This window comes from Podarcis melisellensis, assembly GCF_964234715.1.
Source record: "Podarcis melisellensis genome assembly, chromosome: 6".
Taxonomy (NCBI): Eukaryota; Metazoa; Chordata; class Lepidosauria; order Squamata; family Lacertidae; genus Podarcis; species Podarcis melisellensis.
In genome coordinates this window covers 2,367,234-2,390,376 of record NC_138538.1, presented here as the reverse complement: position 1 = coordinate 2,390,376, position 23,143 = coordinate 2,367,234, and the positions used below count along the sequence as shown (strand labels likewise).

Here is a 23,143-nt window from a genome sequence, read left to right as displayed (position 1 = left end):
CGTCACCCTTCTGAGTGTCGTCCTCTCCTTCCATGGCGCCTTGGGCATCAGTGGCTGCAGAGTCTCTCAAATCGGGATGGAAAAATGTAAGGGAATCTGCCCTTACTGCAGATGTGACGCTTAAAATCCCCAAGCCAACCATTTATTTATTTTGCAGAAAGCCCCCAGGTAGCTCAACGCTTGGTGTGTTTCTCAGATGCAACAACAACCCATATGAACAGGTTCCAGACATGGTTCCTTGCCATGCCTCCCCTCCCTCTGAGAACCACGGGAACTGTAGTCTTGTGAGGGCGCAGAGAGTTCTTGGGCCTGCACCTTTCCTTGTGCACCACCAGCTACGACCTTTAAGGCATTCTGAAGCTGTGTGGCATCTATAGGGTTGTGGTTGGCACCTGTCTGTCTTGGAGACATTGGAGTGTGCCTCCGGGGGTGAAGTCCAACTGCTGCACTAGCAGCACCAAAGCGACCTCTGGGGGACAAGACTGGGCAGTGTGTTTGGAGGTCCTGGGATGCCCAGATGTGGTCCAGAGGAAAGCAGAGCCTTTTCTTCTCCCAAAGATGCCCTGCAAGGCAGTGGAGGTTTCGGGTGAGCGCTTTCCTTCTCCTAGATGGGTTCCCTTCCCAGGCGGGCAAGGCTCAGCCAGACGTTACAACTTCCAGATACCTGCTGAAAACGTGTTGCAATTATTCCATCAGGCTTGAGCAGGCAATTAAGAACGGCATCTTTCTGTAAGAGCTAGCTGACCTCTGATTATAATTTTTTTATACAGCTTTATATACAGGTGAAACTCGGAAAATTGGAATATCGTGGAAAAGTTCATTAATTTCAGAAATTCAACTGAAAAGGTGAAACTAATGTATGAGATAGACTCATGACATGCAACGCGAGATATGTCAAGCCTTTATTTGTTATAACTGTGATGATCATGGTGATGAAAACCGCAAATTAAAAATCTCAGAAAATTAGAATATTAAATGAAATCAGCAAAACAACCATTGCAAATAGCTGTATGCCATGATCATCACAATTATAACAAATAAAGGCTTGAGATATCTCACTTTGCATGTCATGGAGCAATGATGGAGCTATGATGGAGCAAAAGAGGATGGAAGATTTAAAATACTAAAAATGGCATTTACGAAGGATTGCTGTGTAAAAGGTAAAGGTAAAGGTAAAGGTACCCCTGCCCGTACAGGCCAGTCGTGTCCGACTCTAGGGTTGTGCGCCCATCTCACTTAAGAGGCCGGGAGCCAGCGCTGTCCGCAGACACCTCCGGGTCATGTGGCCAGCGTGACAAAGCTGCTCTGGCGAGCCTGCACCAGCGCAGCACACGGAAACACCGTTTACCTTCCCGCTATAAAGCGGTACCTATTTATCTAAGCATTTAAGAGTGCTTTCGAACTGCTAGGTGGGCAGGAGCTGGGACCAAAAGACGGGAGCTTACCCCGCCGCGGGGATTCGAACCGCCGACCATACGATCGGCAAGTACTAGGCACTGAGGTTTTACCTATAATAATAATAATTTATTATTTATACCCCGCCCATCTGGCTGGGCCTCCCCAGCCACTCTGGGCGGCTTCCATAAAAACCAAAAATACAGTAAAATATCACACGTTAAAAACTTCCCTGAACAGGGCTGCCTTAAGATGTCTTCTGAATGTCAGGTAGTTGTTTATCGCTTTGACATCTGGTGGGAGGGCGTTCCACAGGGTGGGCGCCACCACCGAGAAGGCCCTCTGCCTGGTTCCCCGTAGCTTTGCTTCTTGCAATGAGGGAACCGCCAGAAGGCCCTCGGCGCTGTACATTTTGCTGTCCATGTGTACATTGCTGTGTACATGTTGCCAACTCCATTTTCCCACCAGGTGATAAGCAGAGATAAACAACATATAAAACTATGCGCGCTATGCGCACAGCGGCAGAGCAAGTTGGTCAGGGAATAAGGGAATTTCCCTTTAAAAAAGGCAAACGTTGACAGTTATGGGCAGGAGGCTCTGTGGGGCTTCCGAGGAATCTGCTTGCCTCCTCCCTACAGCTGAGGGTCACACGGACCCTTTGAGACAGAAGAGATGCATGGCACGGGTGTGCTGGAGGCCCCACGGAGGCCACCCGGCATTTTGTCACCTCAGTGGTGACACCCAGGGCGGCCCACCCCTACCGCATCCCCCTTCCTCCATCCCTGGCTATGCAGCAGTGAAATATGTGATCAATTGCTTGCCTTTCACTAGTTGCTTTTGTTATGGTTGCATGCCATCCCAACCTGAAGGAGGGTCTCCACCACCATAGTTCTGCCCGGACACTGAGGTCCAGTGCCGAGGGCCTTCTGGCGGTTCCCTCACTGTGAGAAGCCAAGTTACAGGGAACCAGGCAGAGGGCCTTCTTGGTACTGGCACCCGCCCTGTGGAACGCCCTCCCACCAGATGTTAAAGAGAAGAACAACTCTCTGACTTTTAGAAGACATCTGAAGGCAGCCCTGTTTAGGGAAGCTTTTAATGTTTAACAGACTACTGTATTTTAATACTTTGTTGGAAGCCACCCAGAGTGGCTGGGGAAACCCAGCCAGGTGGGCAGGGTATAAATAATAAATTATTATTATATATATTATATATATTAACCTCTGAGCTGCATGAGATCCCAGGGGTTTCCAGGCACTTCCCCAGGTTTTAGTTTCCTTGGAATGAGGGAGAACGGAGACCACAGATATGTGGTTTATTTACACATATATACAATCTGAGCCTACAACAGAGGGGTTCACAGTGTCAACACCCCAGGAGCACTTTGTTTCTCCCATAGCTGCAGCCTTGGATTCAAACAGAAATCAGACATTGCTCCATCTCTCTCTAGTTTGCTGCTTTGCCTCTGCGTAGCTCACATCACTGCAATTCTCTGCCCTGTCTCTAAAGGGAGGGGAGTCCCCATTCATTTGCCATCTTGCACCGAACCCCTTAATCCTCCATCACCTCACCAGGAAGCTGTCTTGGCTATTCTGGGAATTAGAAGTCTTGCTAGACCCAGGGATTAGAGGGGTCTGGCATACAGTTTAACATAGGGTTACCATACGTCCCTGGTTTCCAGGGACAGTCTCCAGATTTGCAAATCTGTCCCCAGAAAATGTGGCAGCGGCAGCCTCAGGAGCCAGCCTGGTAGCACAGTTGGCTCTGGCTGGCTTCAGGAGCTGCTGGCTGCCACCGCCACTGCCGAAGGGGAACAGGGACTTCCGGCGGTACAGATCTCCTGCCCCCTTTGTTTTGACAGATCGGAGGAGACTCGGGAGTCGCGGGCGGACAGCTGTTGCCCAGGAGGGGTGCAAGGCAAGTGGTTTCTCTGCCAGGCAAGGTGCAAAGCCCTCTTTCGCACCCTGTCAAACATAAATGCACAGTTCTTTTTTAAAAAAACTGAGCAACGGCAGCCTGTCCGCAACTCCCTCCCCCGATCAGTAACCATAATTTAACAAACCAAACTCATATCATCATTCCATGTTTTTCATTTATGATATGCTTCTCTGGGCTAATTAGAAATTCTAGGAAGTTGGTTAGGCTGAGAAAGTGTGTTTTAGCCCATGAATGAAATCGTGTGTGGTTCAGATTTGGGGTTCCTTCATCCAAGGCTGGCATTTAAATCACGGCACCCCATTGGCAAATCGAACCATTGGTCTATCTAGGTCACTATTGTCCCTACACTGACCCTCAGCAGCTCTCAAGCAGAGAATCTTTCCCAGTCGTACCTGGAGACGTCGGAGATTGAACCTGGAACCTTCTGCTCACGAAGCAATTGCTCTTCCACAGAGCTATCACCCTTCTTCCCCTCAATGCCAGTTCAGGTATTATGCTGAGGCAAACCTCCAAGTGTTCGCCTAACAAGACCAGTCAATCAGGGCATACTTATATATGACATGTTTACAGACATGTATTTATATTAGGGAAAACTACTCCTGACTTTAATTAAGCTTTGCATCTAGAATGCAGGCTTATTAAACATGCAAATTGCTTTATCCAGGGATTGGGAAGCTGAGCAGCATCAGGACTGCAGTGAGCACAGAGGGGAAATTGAACCATCTTATGGTCCTAGGCAAAAACATTCATGCCACGCTAGCATTTGCAGTGAGAAGAAATCCCTGCCAAGTCAGGGCAGAGCCCACCATCATTTTCCTGCACACTCAGGAGCTTGGGGAGTTGCCTTGCCTTGAGTTAAACCATTGGCCCATCCAGTTCAATATTGTTGGCACTCACTGGGAGAAATTCCCCAGGGTTTCTGGCAAGGGACATTCCCCTAGAGAGCTCAGTCGGTAGAACACGAAGCTCTTAATCCCAGGGCCGCAGGTTCAAATGCCACGTTGAGTGAAAGATTCTTGCAGTGCTGGGGGGTGGACTAGATGATCCTCGTGGTCCCTTACAACTCTAAAATTCAATGATTCTATCTGCAGATGTGGAGGATAGAATCTAGGACCCTCTGCATGCAAGACAGGTGCTCTATCACATACCCCACAAGTGTCCCGTTTTAAGCGAGACATGCTGAATCACAGAAGACTCATTGGATCCTGGAATGTCCCATTTTTGGGGTCCGATGAAACAGAAGATGCTCACTCTGGTGCAAGTCATCAGGGTCAGGTCAGACTGCTGAGACAGAAGGGGCTCTGGTGCGATCCTGCTGCCAATTGCTGGAGCACTAGACCAGAAGCTGCGCCCCTCCTGGCACCCCAATTTTGGGGATGAAAACAAGGCTAAAGAGCCTCCCTGCACACAAAAATCCACTCTATTCTTCTCCTGCCCGGGTTCTATCAGCCAAAAAAATATGCCATTTTTAAGTTGCTAGCCTAGTCGAAGGAAGCATCCACTTTTAAAATGTCCATCTTAATCCATTAGCGTGTGGTTGTCTAAGGCCAAAGAAATCACTTCCATTAGCCCAAGTTTCTCCTACCTTTCTCTCATCCCCTTTCATTGCTGCTCACAGCCGTAAGTCTGGGAAAAGCAGATAGATAAAGCTGGCCATTAACATAAGTAGCTAATCTGCACGTAACAACAAGGCTTTTAATAGGAAAGTTCAGCGGGGAAACATCAGCAGATGCACTTAAAAGAATGTGTCCTCGCCTGTTTCTTTCGTTTGCCTTAGATCACATAACACAAGCGAAAATTGCGTGTTAGTCTTATGCAGCAAAAAGAATGATGGTGGGTGGAATTCAACATGGTGCCAGGTGGAAGGATGCCTCCTCACCTCCCGTCCCTTGTCCCACCTGGTGTTCTGGGGGTTCTCCCAACACACACAGGGAGCCAATTTCAGGGGGCATGGGGAGGAAATGAGAGAGGGAAAGTCCCATTGTGTAAGTGGAAGTTGCCACTCAGGGCTTTTGCTGATGGGGCTCACTAGGTTAATACCACCCAGAGAGTCCTACAGAACCTTAAAAACCAACATTATGTATTATGGTGAAAGCTTTTGTGGGTTACAGTTCTCTTCATCAGATGCACAATGTGTTTTCCTGAGCTGCAGATATACTGGTATATGTGGAACGCACTCCCTGCTAAAATGCAAGAGTCTACCTCATATATTAGTTTCACCTTTTCAGTTGAATTACTGAAATAAACGAACTTTTCTCACGGCCACGACTTTCCCAGTGCTGAAGGTGGAAGACTGCTGGCTTGCACCAACCCTGGCTTGTTCCAGGGCATTGAAGAACCTGGTCCTTGCCTCTCCCATCTCCAATAATCTCCTGTTTGTGTTGTCTTTACAGATTGCGATCACACAAGAGATTACTGGGTGCAATACCTGCACGGTCCTATCCAAGAGCTCCCTGGCCCCGCCTTTCCTGGCCTGATTGGGTGAGTAACGATTTTCCTGCTGGGAAGTCATTAGTTTAGATGCTTTTATGGGAGACAAGTTCCCTTCTCCAAGTTGCTCCAGGTTATTTTTTCTCTTGGAATTCTGGAAGCCAAGACCCAAGTTGTGGCAAGTGCTCTTTGGTGAGAAGACTCTCCAGCAGAGCTTTAGCATGGCAAAACACGCAACAAAGAGAAGTGTAGAAATATAGGCTGTGAAACCTTTCAAATGCGTCCTTCTGGTGAGTCACACAATGTCCCCTTTTAAAAGCTTTCCTCAAGCTATCCCACTTCCCTAGCACAGAGAGGGGCCACATGTCTGGTTAGTCATAAAGTGCTTTACTTACAAACTGTCCAAAGGTCAGGTTCATGTGCTTTTCCATACAGCAGTCAGAAAAAAATGCACAGGCAGTTTAAAATGTTGCTTAGTTATAAAAGGTAAAAGTAGAGGAGAGAAATGCTAGTTTCAGACTCCATTCTTTCTGAAACAAAAGAGGCTGGTTAAAGCCATGCGACTGGAGCAAACAGCTCCATAAACCCATCCCCAACGCCCCTTGCCTTACCCTCCAGAAAGCCTTATTCAGAATGGGGGTTTGCATGACCTACTAAGAAGAACAACACAGTGAAATTCAAAACTGTCATGGTGACTTGTACATTTATTCAAAATCCACATGAAGCTGTTCAATCAAATGGATGAATGTTATCCAGTGATGCCAGATTTTCAAAGTCTGATAAGTCTTTTGCAACTCCAGCGCCCCCCCAGCACCTCCTTGCCTCTTAGCGCCCCACCCTGGGTAATCCCACTGCCCCCTGGTGGCAGTCCCTCTCCTAGCATCTATACATATCCGTACAAAGACTATGGGCCCAGAATTGATGATTGATGGATGCCAGTGGAGTCTCTTAAGAAGAGAGACCCAGGAGAATCCAGTCTGCCTTAAAGCATCCTGGATTACTTAAACTTCAAGGCTAGAGCTGGCCTATCAAAGCTTCCCTTTTAAGCTGCAAAGGAATGGCACTCTGCTGAACTCACAAATGTGAGCAAGGAAGGATAATATCCAATAAATAGATCCTCTCCTAGCATCTATAAACATTCCTACAAGTACTGCCCACTTGGGAACCATTGGTCTCTAAAACAATGGCTGTCACCCACCTGAATAGAACTTTGCTAATTAATCAGATGCTTAATACTACTACTACTACTACTAATTTATTATTTATACCCCGCCCATCTGGTTTGGTTTCCCCAGCCACTCTGGGCGACTTCCAACAGAATATTAAAATACAATAGTCTATTAAACATTAAAAGCTTCCCTAAACAGGGCTGCCTTCAGATGTCTTCTAAAAGTCTGGTAGTTGTTCTTCTCTTTGATATCTGGTGGGAGGGCATTCCACAGGGTGGGTGCCACCACCAAGATGGCCCTCTGCCTGGTTGCCTGCATCTCACAGCAAGGGAACCGCCAGAAGGCCCTCAGAGCTGGACCTCAGTGTCTGGGGAGAATGATGGGGGTGGAGACGCTCCTTCAGGTCTACTGGACCGAGGCCATTTAGGGCTTTAAAGGTCTGCACCAACACTTTGAATTGTGCCTGGAGACATACTGGGAGCCAATGTAGGTCTTTCAAGACCGGTGTTATGTGGTCTTGGTGGCCACTCCCAGTCACCAGTCTAGCTGCCGCATTCTGGATTAGTTGTAGTTTCTGAGTCACCTTCAAAGGGAGCCCCATGTAGAGCGCATTGCAGTAGTCCAAGTGAGAGATAACTAGAGCATGCACCACTCTGGTGACACAGTTTGCGGGCAGATTGGGTCTCAACCTGCGTACCAGATGGAGCTGATAAACAGCTGCCCTGGACACAGAATTGACCTGTGCCTCCATGAACAGCTGTGAGTCCAGAATGACTCCCAGGCTGTGCACCTGGTCCTTCAGGGGCACAGTTACCCCATTCAAGACCAGGGAGTCCTCCACACCTGCCCACCTCCTGTCCCCCCAAAATAGTACTTTTGTCTTGTCAGGATTCAACCTCAATCTGTTAGCCGCCATCCATCCTCCAACTGCCTCCAGCCACTCACACAGGACCTTCACCGCCTTCACTGGTTCTGATTTGAAAGGGAGGTAGAGCTGGGTATCATCCGCATACTGATGAACACCCAACCCAAACCCCCTGATGATCTCTCCCAGTGACTGCATGTAAATGTTGAAAAGCATGGGGGAGAGGACAGAACCCTAAGGCACCCCACAAGTGAGAGCCCAGGGGTCTGAACACTCATTCCCCACTACCACTTTCTGAACACAGCCCAGAAGGAAGGAGCGGAACCACTGTATAACAGTGCCCCCAGCTCCCAGCCCCTCTAGATAGTCCAAAAGGATGTTATGGTTGATGGTTGAGGAAACAGCTCTCACCTTTGTCCCTAGGCTGCTGGAGATCATCGACCAGTGCGACCAAGGCAGTTTCAGTCCCATGATGAGGCCTGAATCCCGACTGGAAGGGATCCAAATGGTCCGCTTCTTCCAGGCATGCCTGGAGTTGTTCAGCAACCACCAGCTCAGTCACCTTGCCCAAGAATGAAAGATTTGAGCCTGGGCGATAGTTGGCCATATTGGCCGCATCTAAAGATGGTTTTTTAAGAAGCGGTTTGATAACCGCCTCTTTCAGAGGGTCTGAGAAGGCTCCCTCACAGAGGGTAGCATTCACCACCCCGTGAAGCCCATCGCCCAGCCCTTCTCGGCTAGCTTTTATAAGCCAGGATGGGCAAAGATCAAGGAGACAGGTGGTTGGTTTCACTCGCCCAAGCAGCCTGTCCACATCCTCAGAGGTAACAGATTGGAATTGATCCCACGCCACTTGACTAGACAGGACCCTAGCGCTCTCCCGCCCCGGCCCTGCTCCCACGGTGGAGTCCCGAATCTGAGCGACTTTATCTGCAAAAAACTTTGTAAAATCATTGCAGGAGATCATGTGGCCCGTATCTCTTAATGAATTGCTTCAAAAGTGCATGTATCTGCACGGGGGTAAAAAACCCAAGACCCCAATACTAGGGCAGTCTCCTTCCTTTTTTGCTTTTGATGGTCACACTCTGCAGTCGCAGAGTAGTAAATGCTGACACGCCGGAGCTTGCGATGACCACAGCCGGAAGATCCCTTGTCCGCAATGGAAATGGCTGGCAAAGGGTTGTGTCGCAAGGAGCGTGTTTGCCTTGGGTCGTGGAAACTTCGGCTGGCGCTGCTCAGCCCCCTCCTAACAGCTCCTTTTCCATTTCTGCAGCTGCCGTTTTGATGCCCTGAAGTGTGAGCGTGTGAGCGTGGCTTTTATGCCGCCCTATGGCGTGGACGTGCTTGTTTACCTCGTGGTCCAGATCAAGTGCTCTTTGCTGTGAGTAAGATGCATCCCGGGTCGCTGGGCAGATTTGGGAGACCCTTCATTGCCGAAAGTTGTGAAGACAAAACCGCAAAAGCCTTTGCGCCCGCTCTGCCCGGCTGCTGGCGCACGGCAGGACTCTCCCCTTGGCCGTGACCTCTGTGGTTTGAGGAGAGGGGGGTCTGATCTCTTGGCACCCCCTTCCTTTCCAAAAAAGCTCTTGCTGTTCCCATGGCACCTGCTGGGCGTAAGGGGCCAGGCTGTTCTGGCTGGGTGGGAAAGGCAACCCCAGAGGTGAAAAGGGGCAAACCTGGCCTTGGCTCAGTAGGCAAGGGAAGGAACATCTCCACGTGCCCAGAAGAAATATGCACAACAATGAATGAAAGGAATACATGGCCTGACTCATGACACCCTCTGTCTTGCATTTAAGAGCGCTAAAGAAAAATCAGATGGGAAAGTGGCTCTCCGGATGATTTGTCATTTCACATCATCCCCAGGCAGCATGGCTAAAGGCACAGAGAAAGATCAGGAGCTGCTTTTTGCCTGGTCATCTAACTGCATGCTGTCTGCGCTCTGGATGGACCTCCATAATATGGCCATCGTTCTCTTCTTTCTCTTTCTCTTAAGGTCTTTCTTTTCTTTTCCTTCTTTCTGCCTTTGTTCTTTTTCCCCGATTAAGTAGCTGTTTTAATTCCGTATATTACAAAAATATACTTTGCTGTGGGTTTGTATTTTTGTATATCTTTGAATAGGTATCTCTAGCTATATCTATCTATCATCTATCTATCTATCTCTATCTATCTATCTATCTATCTATCTATCTATCTATCTATCTATCTATCTATCATCTATCTATCTATCTATCATCTATCATCTATCTATCATCTATCTATCTATCTATCTATCTATCTATCTATCTATCTATCTATCTATCTATCTATCTATCTATCTATCATCTATCTATCATCTATCTATCTATCTATCATCTATCTATCTATCTATCTATCTATCTATCTATCTATCTATCATCTATCTATCTATCTATCTATCTATCTATCTATCTATCATCTATCTATCTATCTATCTATCATCTATCTATCTATCTATCTATCTATCTATCTATCTATCTATCTATCATCTATCTATCTATCATCTATCTATATCTATCTATCTATCTATCTATCTATCTATCTATCTATCATCTATCTATCATCTAGCTATCCATCTATCATCTCTCTCTCTCTCTCTCTCTCTCTCTCTCTCATCTATCTATCTATCTATCTATCTATCTATCTATCTATCATCTATCTATCTATCATCTATCATCTATCATCATCTATCTATCTATCTATCTATCTATCTATCTATCTATCTATCTATATATCATCTATCTATCTATCTATCTATCTATCTATCTATCTATCATCTATCTATCTATCTATCTATCATCTATCTATCTATCTATCTATCTATCTATCTATCTATCTATCTATCTATCTATCATCTATCTATCATCTATCTATCTATCATCTATCATCTATCTATCTATCTATCTATCTATCTATCTATCTATCTATCTATCTATCTATCTATCATCTATCTATATCTATCTATCTATCTATCTATCTATCTATCTATCTATCATCTAGCTATCCATCTATCATCTCTCTCTCTCTCTCTCTCTCTCTCTCTCTCTCTCTCTCTCATCTATCTATCTATCTATCTATCTATCTATCTATCTATATCTAATCTATCTATCTATCTATCTATCTATCTATCTATCTATCTATCTACATCTAATCTATCTATCTATCTATCTATCATCTATCTATCTATCTCTATATCTATCTATCATCTATCTATCATCTATCTATCTATCTATCTATCTATCTATCTATCTATCTATCTATCATCTATCATCTATCTATCTATCTATCTAATCTATCTATCATCATTATCTATCTATCTATCTATCTATCTATCTATCTATCTATCTATCTATCATCTATCTATCTATCTATCTATCTATCTATCATCTATCTATCTCTATATCTATCTATCTATCTATCTATCTATCTATCTATCTATCTCTCTATATCTATCTATCTATCTATCTATCTATCTATCTATCTATCATCTATCTATCTAAGAAATATTGAGCAGAAGAGAAGGGAATAAAAAAATGTTTGAAGTTTCTCGCCTTTGTCTAGAGGAGCATTTCTAATGACATTTTCCTGGCTTTTGCATGCAAATTAAACCAAAGAGTAAAATTAGTGGCTATATTTTACAGATTCCATTTCCTTGAGCACTTAAATAGGTTGCAAATATTGGCATGTGTGTTTAACGGACTTGGATAGTTCTGCACTCTTGACTCAAATTAAACCCTTTATTTTTGGGGGGGGGGGGTTTACTTTTGTAATATGGCGCCCTGTGCAAGCCCACAAAATTGTCTGCCCCAAATGGATCTTCTCCATTATAGATCTGCACAATTCTGTGCCCTCTTGGCTGGGCACCCTGCGTGGAGGAACCACCGGCAATGCCCTAAATCTGATTCTGCTCCATTACTGGCAGAAGTTCTCCAGTCTTATCTGAAGAAGCCAATATTTGAACCCCGGACCATTTGTGTTCAGAGCACACGCCTGGCCATAGTGCCCTCGTTTCGGCCTCGCCTCTCGAATCAGGGATGGATAGCAGCTGACCTTCCTCTCTTCTCTGCTTAGGGTCACAGTGAGCGTCACACTTCGTGCTACCGTCCGGCTGACGGTGGTACCTTTGGGGCTGAACTTCGGCAGCTGCTCTTCAGAGTACGTGAAAGTCAAAGTAGCCCCACTGATCGAGTAGGTGATGCTCAACTTTCTTTCCTTGGCGGGAGGACAGGTGGGTGTGGGTTGAGCGCCTCTCTTTCCCACAACAAGGGGAAATGCCCTGAGCCGTCAAAGGTGTGTGAGATTCCAGCCAAGTCTATCACCAGATCTAGGATAGCAGCATGTTCCACTGTGGAAGGAGGTGTGGGTCCAGAACTGGCCTCCACGGTCACTTATGGGCTCACTGGTCAAACCGTGTTTATGGAAGACAGTCTTACTCGGCTACGAGGGATCGCCCAAGAAGAAAGACCCGGAAAGGCTAAGGGCTACAGTTTCCATGCAGGGGTGGAGTGCATGAAAATGCTGCCCAGGTGGGGTGTGCAAGGCGCCCCTCCCCCAGGGGTGTGGTGCGGAGGGAGCCCACTGCTGCAGTGGGGCAGGGGCTCACTCCTGCACCCCATTCCTGGAGAGGGCGCAGCAGTATTGCAACCCAACCATACCCACTTTCTGCCAGAGCTGTGGGGCCGGCCGTGAGGAAGCAGGATCTGATCTTCACCCTCCATGCTCTCCAGCACCCCCTGCTGGCAGGGCACAAGGGGGAATCTCTGCCGGGGGGTTGGTTCAATTGCAGCTATGGGAAGCGATGCATAAATGAAATGAGTAATAACAACAGAATATGAAGAAAGGAAAGAGGAGCAGGATTCCAAAGAACCTCTCTGCTAACTTAATTCCTGCTCTCTCTTTTTGTAGTTTGCAGCTGCCAGTAGTGGCGCAAATCCTGGCCCCCGTGCTGAATCCTGTGGTAGGTCTCACAGAGCATTTTATTTTTCCTCTGCTAGCAGCCCCACATCAACAAAGAGGTTCCAAAAAGCAGTAAGCAAATTCAGTTGATCGGAGGCCTCTGCCTCTGCAATGCTCTCTTCAGGCGAATCTGGTGTCTCTTGTGCATCTATGCTTTATTGTTGTTGTTGTTGTTTAGTCATTTAGTCGTGTCCGCCTCTTCGTGACCCCCTGGACCAGAGCACACCAGGCCCTCCTGTCTTCCACTGCCTCCTGCAGTTTGCTCAAACTCAGGCTGGTAGCTTCAAGAACACTGTCCCACCATCTCGTCCTCTGTCGTCCCCTTCTCCTTGTGCCCTCCATCTTTCCCAACATCAGGGTCTTGTCCAGGGAGTCTTCTCTTCTCATGAGGCGGCCAAAATATTGGAGTCTCAGCTTCAGGATCCGTCCTTCCAGTGAGCACTCAGGGCTGATTTCCTTCAGAATGGAGAGGTTTGATCTTCTTGCAGTCCATGGGACTCTCAAGAGTCTCCTCCAGCACCATAATTCAAAAGCATCAACTCTTTCAATTTATTTTGAAGAAGTTTGTTAAGTTGTGGGTGAACATATCAAATGACATAGCGATTGTTCAAACAGCTCTTGTTTATTCACAGGCCAGAACAGAACTGAACTGAAGGGTTCAGCCAGCCTGCTTATATAGAGCTCCACTAGAACACAACAGTAACCATTTTCTGTAACTATCCAATCACTGAATGTCACTTTCGATCCCTTATTTGCATATGTGGACCTGAACTATCTACAGTGTCCCCCTGCTGGCCCAGGGTGAGAACTTCAGTACATAACAAAGTTTACTCACATTTCAGTTCACGATTTGATTCCTGAAAGGCAGGCTTTAGCTAGTCGTTACATAACAATCTGTGAGTTCGTCTCACATGGAGCTTGAACTTATGTGCTGCTGACTGAGAGCCAGCAGACAGCGAAATTACATTCAGAGAACAAAATGGCCGCAGGAGAGCAGCACTGCAGTAAGAGATCAGAAGGCAAGAGAGCAGGTGAATGTGTGTGAGAGAGAAAGCTTAAGATGGCTGCGTGACTCGGCTCTTTTATGGAGTCAGCCAGGGCTGTGCCCATCTCCCAGGTCACATGCAGAGGGAGGACGCTCCAGACCAGTGGAACAGGAAGTTTGACTGGCTGGACTATCATCCCCGTATGTCTACTCTAGCAATACAGGTAATGTTGTACTTGACTGCTCCACTGGATCACATCCCACATCTAGGAGGTCCCCAAAAGGGTACATGAAGGCACCTGCTTGATCTCAAGTGGCAGGGAGTTCCAAGTTTCTGACCCACTGGACCTTCTCTTTTTCTGCAGGTTTGTGGCCAAGCCCAGAAGATAATCATACAGCTGAACCTCCTCTTTCGCTTCCTACTTCGTAAGCGCTAATGGGGTGCACTGCTGGTTTACTTAAAAGACTCACGAGTCGCTTTGATATTTTAAGAAGTAGTACGCAAAAGAATAGAATGTCTAAATGGGCACAATAAGATGATATTTAGCCAGTGTAAGGTAAAACTCTACGCCTTCACAGTAACCCAGTGATGGCCAAACTTGGCCACTGCAGAAACCAATAACGTAGCTGAACTCTGCTCTGAAAATGAACGCAAATGGGTTTTGGCCGACGCAGAGGACACAAAACGGCATTAGGAATGAGGTCACCAGGGAGGAGGCTAAAGCTGATGGTCTGAGGGTCAAAAATGAATTCTAGCGTTAAATAGGTCTTTGGTTCCCAGTCCTGGGATTCTCCTTTTTTTTGTTTTTGAAGTAGAGGTTTTGAGAGGAAAAAGTTTCATTTTGATTTTTTTTTTGGGGGGGGGGGTGAAAGTCCCTATTCTTCAGAACTCCCTGCCTAGCAATACCTTGGCTGGTACTTTTTTCAACACCCACTAAAGCCATTTTTCACTAGGCAAGCCTACTATGCATTTGCTTTTTCAAACTGCTGATTTTTGGCTTATATTTTTACAGGTTTTTTTTTAAAAAATGCATTGTTTTTAAAGCTATTGTTAATGGATATTGCACACCATTCCACATGTAAAACCATAGGATCCCATTCACAACCAGAGGTGCCACTGTATTAGATATTTGTTAAATGGTACAAGTCATAAAATGAATGGGTATTGGGGAAACATTGATAAGGGGCAAGGTGAAATTAAGGGATGCAGTTACTCTTAATGTAAAAGAGTTGTGAGAATCTGAGAATCAAAATGTAATTTAACGTATTTAAAATCTCGAGGGCATACGTTGCTCATTTAATGGAACAGGATAAGTCTTTATGAATGAAAGATTGGGGCGGGGGTAACAGGTATATGTCACGGATACTTTGACGAATGCTAAAGGTGTGGCCATTCGGTTCAAAAAGCATTTTTCTTATGTACTTCTAGCCGAGAGGTTGGTACCACCTCTCGCCCCCTCCTTTAGTCTCAGTGCTGTCCCTTGCAGAACTCAGCAGGGGGCAAGATGGAGACCAGACTGTGTGGCCTCTGCCTGATATTGGCTCTCTGGCGCCACCTACTGCCCGACTCCCGGCCCTCCTGCCCCATCAGTCCCAAGAGCTGCCAGCCATCCCTGCTTCATCTTTTGCTCTGCTGTGCTTTGTGGTCCAGCTTTGGAAAACTCCCGATCTTTCTCCCCCAGCGCCAACGCCGTTCTTCACAGGCTGCCAGTACATCTGCACAAGGCCCTATCCGCCTCACCTCACCCCCGCCTACATGGATTTGCCTTTTGTGGTGAGTAGAGGCTTGTTACAGGCTCAGAGGGGGTCTGTCTGAATGATGGATGCAGGGAGGGAGGGCGAGAATTAGGGCCGGGCGATATTTCAAGATTGTGATATATCACCAGCTAAACATTGCAATATACTGATAAATCACTATGCCTGAAATAAGGATCAAGCTACGTACAGGCATACGCGGGTGGCGCTGTGGGTTAAACCACAGAGCCTAGGACTTGCTGATTAGAAGGTCGGTGGTTCGAATCCCCGTGACAGGGTGAGCTCCCGTTGCTCGGTCCCTGCTCCTGCCAACCTAGCAGTTTGAAAGCATGTCCAAGTGCAAGTAGATAAATAGGTACCGCTCCGGCGGGAAGGTAAATGGCGTTTCCGTGCGCTGCTCTGGTTCGCCAGAAGCGGCTTAGTCATGCTGGCCACATGACCCAGAAGCTGTATGCTGGCTCCCTCGGCCAATAAAGTGAGATGAGCGCTGCAACCCCAGAGTCGGCCACGACTGGACTACAGCGAACGGAAACGGACGATTCGAACCGCCGACCTTCGGAACCATCACGGGGATTTGAACCGCCGACCTTTGGATCGGCATATTTGCAAGGAGAGACTCCCTTGATTAGACGCTGGCCAGTGAAGGGACTGACCCATAGCTTTCAACTTTTCCCCTTTCTTGCGAGGAATCCTATTCGGAATAAGGGAATTTCCCTAAAAAAGGGGGAAACGTTGATAGCTATGGACTGACCAGTCCACCAGGGGGCTGCAACACCTGCCCCATCCCGGGTGCCAGCAACCCATGCTATGCCCCTGCCACAAGGGTTATCTAGCTCAACCGGCTGCAGCGCAGGAGTCTCAGCTTGCTGCTCTCTGGGCTGGCAGTTCCTTTAGCAGTTGGCACTCTGATCTTCCCACCTGCTTTCTGAATGGCCGCTGGACCTGCCTTGGGTCGTTTTCCAGGGACTTTCCTGTTGCCTCCAGATCTTATGTTCGGGCGCAGGCTGACTCACGGTGACTGTGCTGGTCCCGTGGGTTACCCAAGAGGCGAGGTCCAAGTCCAGTCCGAGGTTGAAGGAGCAATATGGAGGGAGTCCATAAAAGCTGAAGCTGGGTGCAGGGCAGGGAGCCGGGTGAAGTCAGGAACAGGCATGCAAGCCGGGAGCCAGGGCGGGTCAGGAGTGTTGTGTATTGAGTCAAAGGATTTTATATCTGTATTATTATTGTCTGTATTTGCATTAGGGTAAAGTAACTGCCTTTTGGTTCCAGAGGGTACAGCTACTATTGGTTCATTTAAGCTGCTGTATTTGGATCCTCTGTCTTATCGGTTTCCTCCAAAAGGCAGGACTGTGATTGCCTGATATTGTTTCCTCCAAAATGTATCCTTTCTAGCTAGTTCCCTGTCCCTATAAATGTAGCTCTCCCCTCCTCAGGCCCCAGTCTTGTTTGCTTTAATAAAGAAGTGTTACTAGAGAATTATCTCCAGCATATTATGTCAAGAGAGCTGAAATCACAAACCCCACGTCACAACAAGGAGCTCAGGCAGGAAAGCAGGACATGGTTCAGGCAGGAGCTAGCAACCAACAATGTTGCTCCCTGGGACTGGGGCTGGCCGGCTTTTATCTGCCCCGAGGCATAGGGCGGCCCCAATCCTCAGGTGACTCACCTCTCCTGGCCTGGAGGCGAGCACTCCTCCTGCAGGAACTTAGTTCCCTCCGCCTCTCTGCCCTGAGCCTCTGCAGCTCAGGAGAGGCTGGAGGGTTTCTGGACCCAGAGGCAACCTCCTCTTCCTCTGACGGGGCTGAGAGTGGAGCACCTGCAGGCAATGGGTCCTCCATCACCTCAGGAGCCAGAGCAGACTCAGCTGGTGCCTGCACCTGAAGATCCAGCACAGGCGAGAACCCTTCAGGCTCAAGCCCCAGCCCCGGCTCAGCTGGTTCTGGAAGCGGGGAATCCTGTGCAGGCTGGGATCCCTCAGGTTCAGCCTCCGAGTCCGAATCCCAGGCCATCACAGCGACTGCAGTTGGGTCCCACTGAATTCCCCCCCTCTTGTTCTCCTTGCAGCCTGAAATGTCCTGCGGAGGAACTCTGGTTTCCTGGCCCACCTATCCCATCTACTACCCGCCATCCACCCTCATCCCTGACGGACACATCTGTTATTTTTGGAACGAAGATGACATAGGCAACATGTTTTCAACTTCGATGGCAAGAGGATTGTTCAACCTTGAGGTCACCATGGTGAGTTTTGCACAATGAGGGCCCTTTCCCTGGGCAATTGACAACAAGCTGGAGGCAGTGATCGCCATTTTTTTGGGGGGGGCACTGCCCCCTTGATTCCATAAGCTCACCCCCAGTGCCCCTAACCTTACCCTATTAAAAAGCATCATTCAGAGCAGCAGTTTGCACAACCTGCCCAGGAAGAGAATAACACAATAAAATCCAAACCAGTAACAATTAATTGCACATTTATCCACAATCCAATTTATTTGTTCGTTTGGCTTAATTAATGCAGCCGAGGTGATCAACTTTATCCAGGGCTACCAGCTTTTCAAAGTCTGGAAGTCATTGAGACCTCCAGTGCCCTTTTGCCCCTTTGCCTCTTAGTCGTCCCCCCCAAACCCTAATGCCCCCCCCCAAGTTGCTCCACCACCTTTAGGAAGCAGTGAATCAGAGGGTCAACACCAGAAATATTCTTGCTGCCCCCGCTCAGTGAAATATGAAGCCTGTGAAAGATGGCAGCTTGATCTGATTCAGCTGAAGCCCTGGGATTCAGAGCTTCAGGGGCCAGTTTGTTCATCTGGGCCATTAATATTCTGCTTCATACTGCTTAAAGTAAAGACAATAGGAAAGGCTATATTGATTAATATATTGATTCTTCCTTCCCCTCAATATAGCAGGAAGTTACTTTGCAGAGTTGTTTGAATCTCTTTAGTTAAGTGAAATATACTTGGAGTCAAGAGTGGATTTCATGCTCTTTATTCAGCTCATAGTGGTGAGGAGGAATGGAATGAATGTCTGCTTTATATACATTATTTACACAATGGGCCCCACGTGATTGGCTAATTTCGGGATTCTCCTGTAGGCCAATCAGGTTGCAGATTCACTTCCACCTGGAGCTGGATTGGGTGGCTCCTGTGGACCAATCAGACTGCTGCATTCTGAATCCTATTGTTCTAGGACCAATCGGACTGCTGCATTTTGGATCCTATTCAGCTCAGTACATAACATTAAGTAATCCAATTTGGGATTATTCCTGGTGTCACACTTCTTCAGATACACTGAAACAGAAGTCACCAGACCCTTATATATAGTGGGAGGGTGGGGTGGAGTTTTTATCAGGAGGGTAGTGGGAGATGGGTGATTGACTCAATGGGTATGGTAAACCTGTTGATGACTGTTAACAACTGCAATTAGTCCTACAGGAAAAAGCAAGGGATAGTGTGCAGATGACCCCACCCTCCCACTACATATAAGGGTCTGCTGACTTCTGTTTCAGTGTATCTGAAGAAGTGTGCATGCACACGAAAGTTTATACCCAGAAAAAACTTAGTTGGTCTCTAAGGTGCTACTGTAGAATTTTTAAATTTATTTTGAAGATGTTTACTCACATTTCAGTTCACGATGTGATCCCTGAAAGGCAGGCTTTAGCTAGTACAGTCATACCTCGGGTTGAAATAGCTTTGGATAAGTCTTTTCGGGTTGTGCGCTGCGGCGATCCAGAAATTACGGAGCGCGTTACTTCCGGGTTTCGCCGCTCGCGCATGCGCAGACTGTCAAAAGGACATCATGCGCATGTGCAGAAGCGGCGAACCGTGACCCACGTGCGCGCAGATGCACAGACGCAGGTTGCGTTCGCTTCTGGACGCGAACAGGGCTCCAGAACGGATCCTGTTCGCATCCAGAGGTACCACTGTAGTTACATAACAATCTGTGAGTTCGTCTCACATGGAGATTGAGCTCATGTGCTGCTGGCTGAGAGCCAGCAGACAGCAAAATTACATTCAGAGAACAAAATGGCCGCAGGAGAGCAGCACTGCAGTAAGAGATCAGCAGGCAAGAGAGCAGGTGAATGTGTGTGTGAGAGAGAAAGCTTAAGATGGCTGCGTGACTCGGCTCTTTTATGGGTTACATCCCCCTGTCTGTGTCCACTCTAGGGATTGTTGAATTTGACTGCTCCAATGGATTACATCCCACACAAACACTCTCCGCTTTTCACATCTGGATCTCAAAGCAGATGTTATTTTTTAAAAAATGGGGGAATATACAGAAAGGAACAACTACAATTAAAAACCTCCATTTTAAAAACCCCACAACAATTAGCCACGATCCCCTTAGAGCAGTAGTACACATGCCATTGATAACGTTAAAAATGTCTTATTAAAATGTGGCACCAGGGGGTGCTGCAGAGCAGAGAGCCACCGACAATGGGAAACTGCCATTAAGCGTTCTAAACGTTATTGAAAAATAATGTTCTGTAAGATCAATGTAGATCCAGCCCCTGTCATGAATATAAGGGTAGTATCCGGTGCTATTTGCAACAGGACACCCGTTTCTTCTTCTCCTCTCTGCGGCTTCGCACAATCTCAAGCCTCAGTTTAAGTATCCAGGGAGACATCCTTTCAGACAGCGTGTCTCCTTTTCCCCCCAAATTTTTTTTATTGATTTTCCAAATTTATAACAAACATAAACAAAAAAGAAAAAAAAGATATAAAAAACCAAACAAACATACAAACATTCATCCTAACTATTATACTCCCACTTTTATTACCATTGATAGTTAACGTCCTCAAATCCCTCTAGCTGATTTTCCATATATTTCATTGTAGCAGTTTTCCATTACTAATTTCCAATAAGATTAACTTAATCAATTAATATCTTTTTCTTTCTTATCATACTCACTTCTATCCATAGTGTCATACAATTTAAAACATTTAACTCCCAAGCCAATTTGGTACTCACAGATATTACTACTTATATTATCTAAATATTTACTAAATAATCTTTAAACTTCTTTTAATTTAAGAAATCTCCTGGTTGACTCTTTGAACAGAGCCCAGCATGGGGGGGGGCATGGCAGAACATTATAATCAAGATGTATTTTCTTTCCACAGTCGACTGTGACCACCACTTTAATAACGAGCCACATCTCTGAGGTACGTGATCCTCCTTGGCTGTGAGATGTTCTTTGGGTGTGTCAGGAGATGGGGAGATTTTCAGAGATTTGTTCATGGGCCGGCAAGGTGTCGAAATAGCTTCTTGGCTCCCCTGTGTGTGAGCGACTGACACAACATTTTGGGAGCGATAACGACCACTTTGGAAACACCCCTCAACAAGTTCAGGACTACGATACCCTTTTCCTCTCCCCAGGGGAAGCTCTGGAAACCAGCCTTGCAAGTTTGCAGCTTGGTTCAGCTGAAGCTGCGCGGCGGGAGCCGATTGGCTAGTGCCTGTGTTGTCGCCAGCACATCTCTCCGCTCTGTCCATGGAGCAGTTTTGCAGCTGTTTTCAGGAGCTTCAATGGGGACAGGAAGGACTGCCAGCTGAATCAGGATTTGCTGGTCTGTCACACAAAGTGTGAAGCCAGCTGAAAGTGAAGAATCCTCTGGGCTGGCTTTTTCAAAAGCATTTTATTGTTTTCCCACGTAAGAGAAACACAATTTAAAATACAAGAAACAGCAGCAGCTTATAGCTGGAATCGCTGCTTAGAACAAGTTTATGATGTGTATTGAAATCTCTCTGATAAGTCTCTCCAGATGTTTCTGTGGGTCTGGGGAGGTTGTCTCGCTTGATTGTCCCATCTCATATGGTGAGATATTGCCTCTGGCCTCCCTGACCTGGCAGGTCAGTTTCTCGACCAGAGCAACAGCGCCACACCTGAGCATGCCACGAATCTTATTGACAGGCCTGCTGCAGAAAACCAATGCGTAGCAATTTCTAAACAAAAAAGCCAACATCTCCTGGTGAGATAAGTTGATTTCATAGAATTATTGCGCGGTGGAGCTGGAAGGAACACCCAGGGTCATTGTACATTATTGAAATTGTATAATATGTCCTACATCTTGCACCCATTTAATCAGTACTGATTTTCCTTCTTCATCTTTGGTCTCCCATTCCAAAAGGATATTATATGCCTTTTAAAAATAATTTTGTGTTTTCTTCTATCACTTTATCAAATTAGAGCAAATTATATAGCCAAGGTAGCCACCAACTGTAAAGGAGATGAATTTATTTGACCCTATCTACATCAAGCTATATTCTATCTTTATCACCAAACTCCGAATATAATTGCACATTATTAATTAATATTATTTTTAATATATTAGTGGTCATGTGATAATTTTAGCTTACAAATTTTATTGTTTACTGTCTTAATTTGTATAGTAAGGTACTTGTATAGCTCTGTTTAGAGTAGGTACAGTAATGTCTTGATAATATAAATGTTTTAAGTATCAATTCAGTATATTTTCATTTAATTGTTGAATGATTCTGTGTACATTGCGGCAGCCTTTGATAGCTCCTTAAATACCAAATTGGTCTTCCCTAACACCTTACATTAAAAACCTGACAGTACCAAACCATCGAAGGCTTTTCACCAAAGCCAGACTAAACGTCTTTCCTTCTGCAGTGTTGGATGGCAGGTTGAGAGGAGTTCCCTACCAGGACAGACTTTGCTCGTGTGCCCAATACATCGATTCTATAAAAACATATTTTGCTGCACTGTGTGAATTACGAGCAAGCCAGGGCTGAACTGATATTATCCTTGCTGGTACCTTTCCTGGGAAAATCAGAGGCTCGCTATGTCAGGTTCCTATTGGAAGACCGGACAAACGCTAGAACATTAGCAGTGGCGAAGTTTTTATCGGTGGTTGCAAGAACCAATGATCCCTATATTCTGAACAAAATGCTTGTTTAACCTGGAGGTAAACTGTCTGAATTGTGCATTGCTTTGTAACGATTTGTTGGGTCTCTGGACCGTAATAAAGATTGATTGATAACTTCCACCCCACTGGTGACGTGCGCCAGAGCCAGGATAGATGATCCTGAGAGATCACATCTACCCTCTTTTCCGACAGATTGAATGTCCAGCGGATCTTCCTTCTATGCTGAAGATCTCATGCACAAGCATCTCCATCCGGTTTACTCCTAACTATGCCTATCTTGATGCTGAGCTGCGTCTCGATATTGGCTATTTGCAGTCAGAGTTTGTTGGCCTCCTTCAAGTTGAAGTGGTAAGTAGAAAAGCTGGGCAAGTGACTCTTCAGGAGCCCCAAATCAGGGGTGGACTTTTCTGAAAACCTCAATGAAGATTTTCTCTACACCTATTTCCCTCCCCAATTCTTGTTTTGCTCCTTGGTCTCAACAAGAAGTGCGTCTCCCCCGATCTCCCCACCCTGCTGTACTGAAAAGATGAACTATTAGGCACACGTGCTCTCTAGGCTCCTAAAAGCAACCAGCACGCAGCTATAAATGAAAGGCAATAAATTGGTGAAAGACGAGCCACTCCTCTGTGCAACCTGAGCTTCGCGTTTAATTTTGCACATACTTATTTCAGTTTAAAAGAAACATGCAGCGTCTGTGCGCAAGTGGCCGTTTGATACAAGACTCCATCTGATGCGAGCAAAGCTGGACGGAGTCTAA

The 23,143-nt window shown here is 46.4% G+C and overlaps 1 protein-coding gene across 1 annotated transcript; it reads left to right on the top strand.

Annotated features, from left to right (window-relative positions):
* Positions 1 to 558: 558 nt before the first annotated feature.
* LOC309372172 (uncharacterized protein) lies at positions 559 to 22,908 on the top strand (the record flags this gene model as incomplete). Its single annotated transcript, XM_081915473.1, has 11 exons — positions 559 to 586; positions 5,724 to 5,811; positions 9,068 to 9,175; positions 11,881 to 11,997; positions 12,715 to 12,766; positions 14,116 to 14,176; positions 15,433 to 15,524; positions 17,570 to 17,743; positions 20,617 to 20,658; positions 22,579 to 22,734; positions 22,870 to 22,908. The coding sequence occupies 11 exons, from the start codon at positions 559 to 561 to the stop codon at positions 22,906 to 22,908; spliced, it is 957 nt and encodes a 318-aa protein (XP_081771599.1).
* Positions 22,909 to 23,143: the final 235 nt, after the last annotated feature.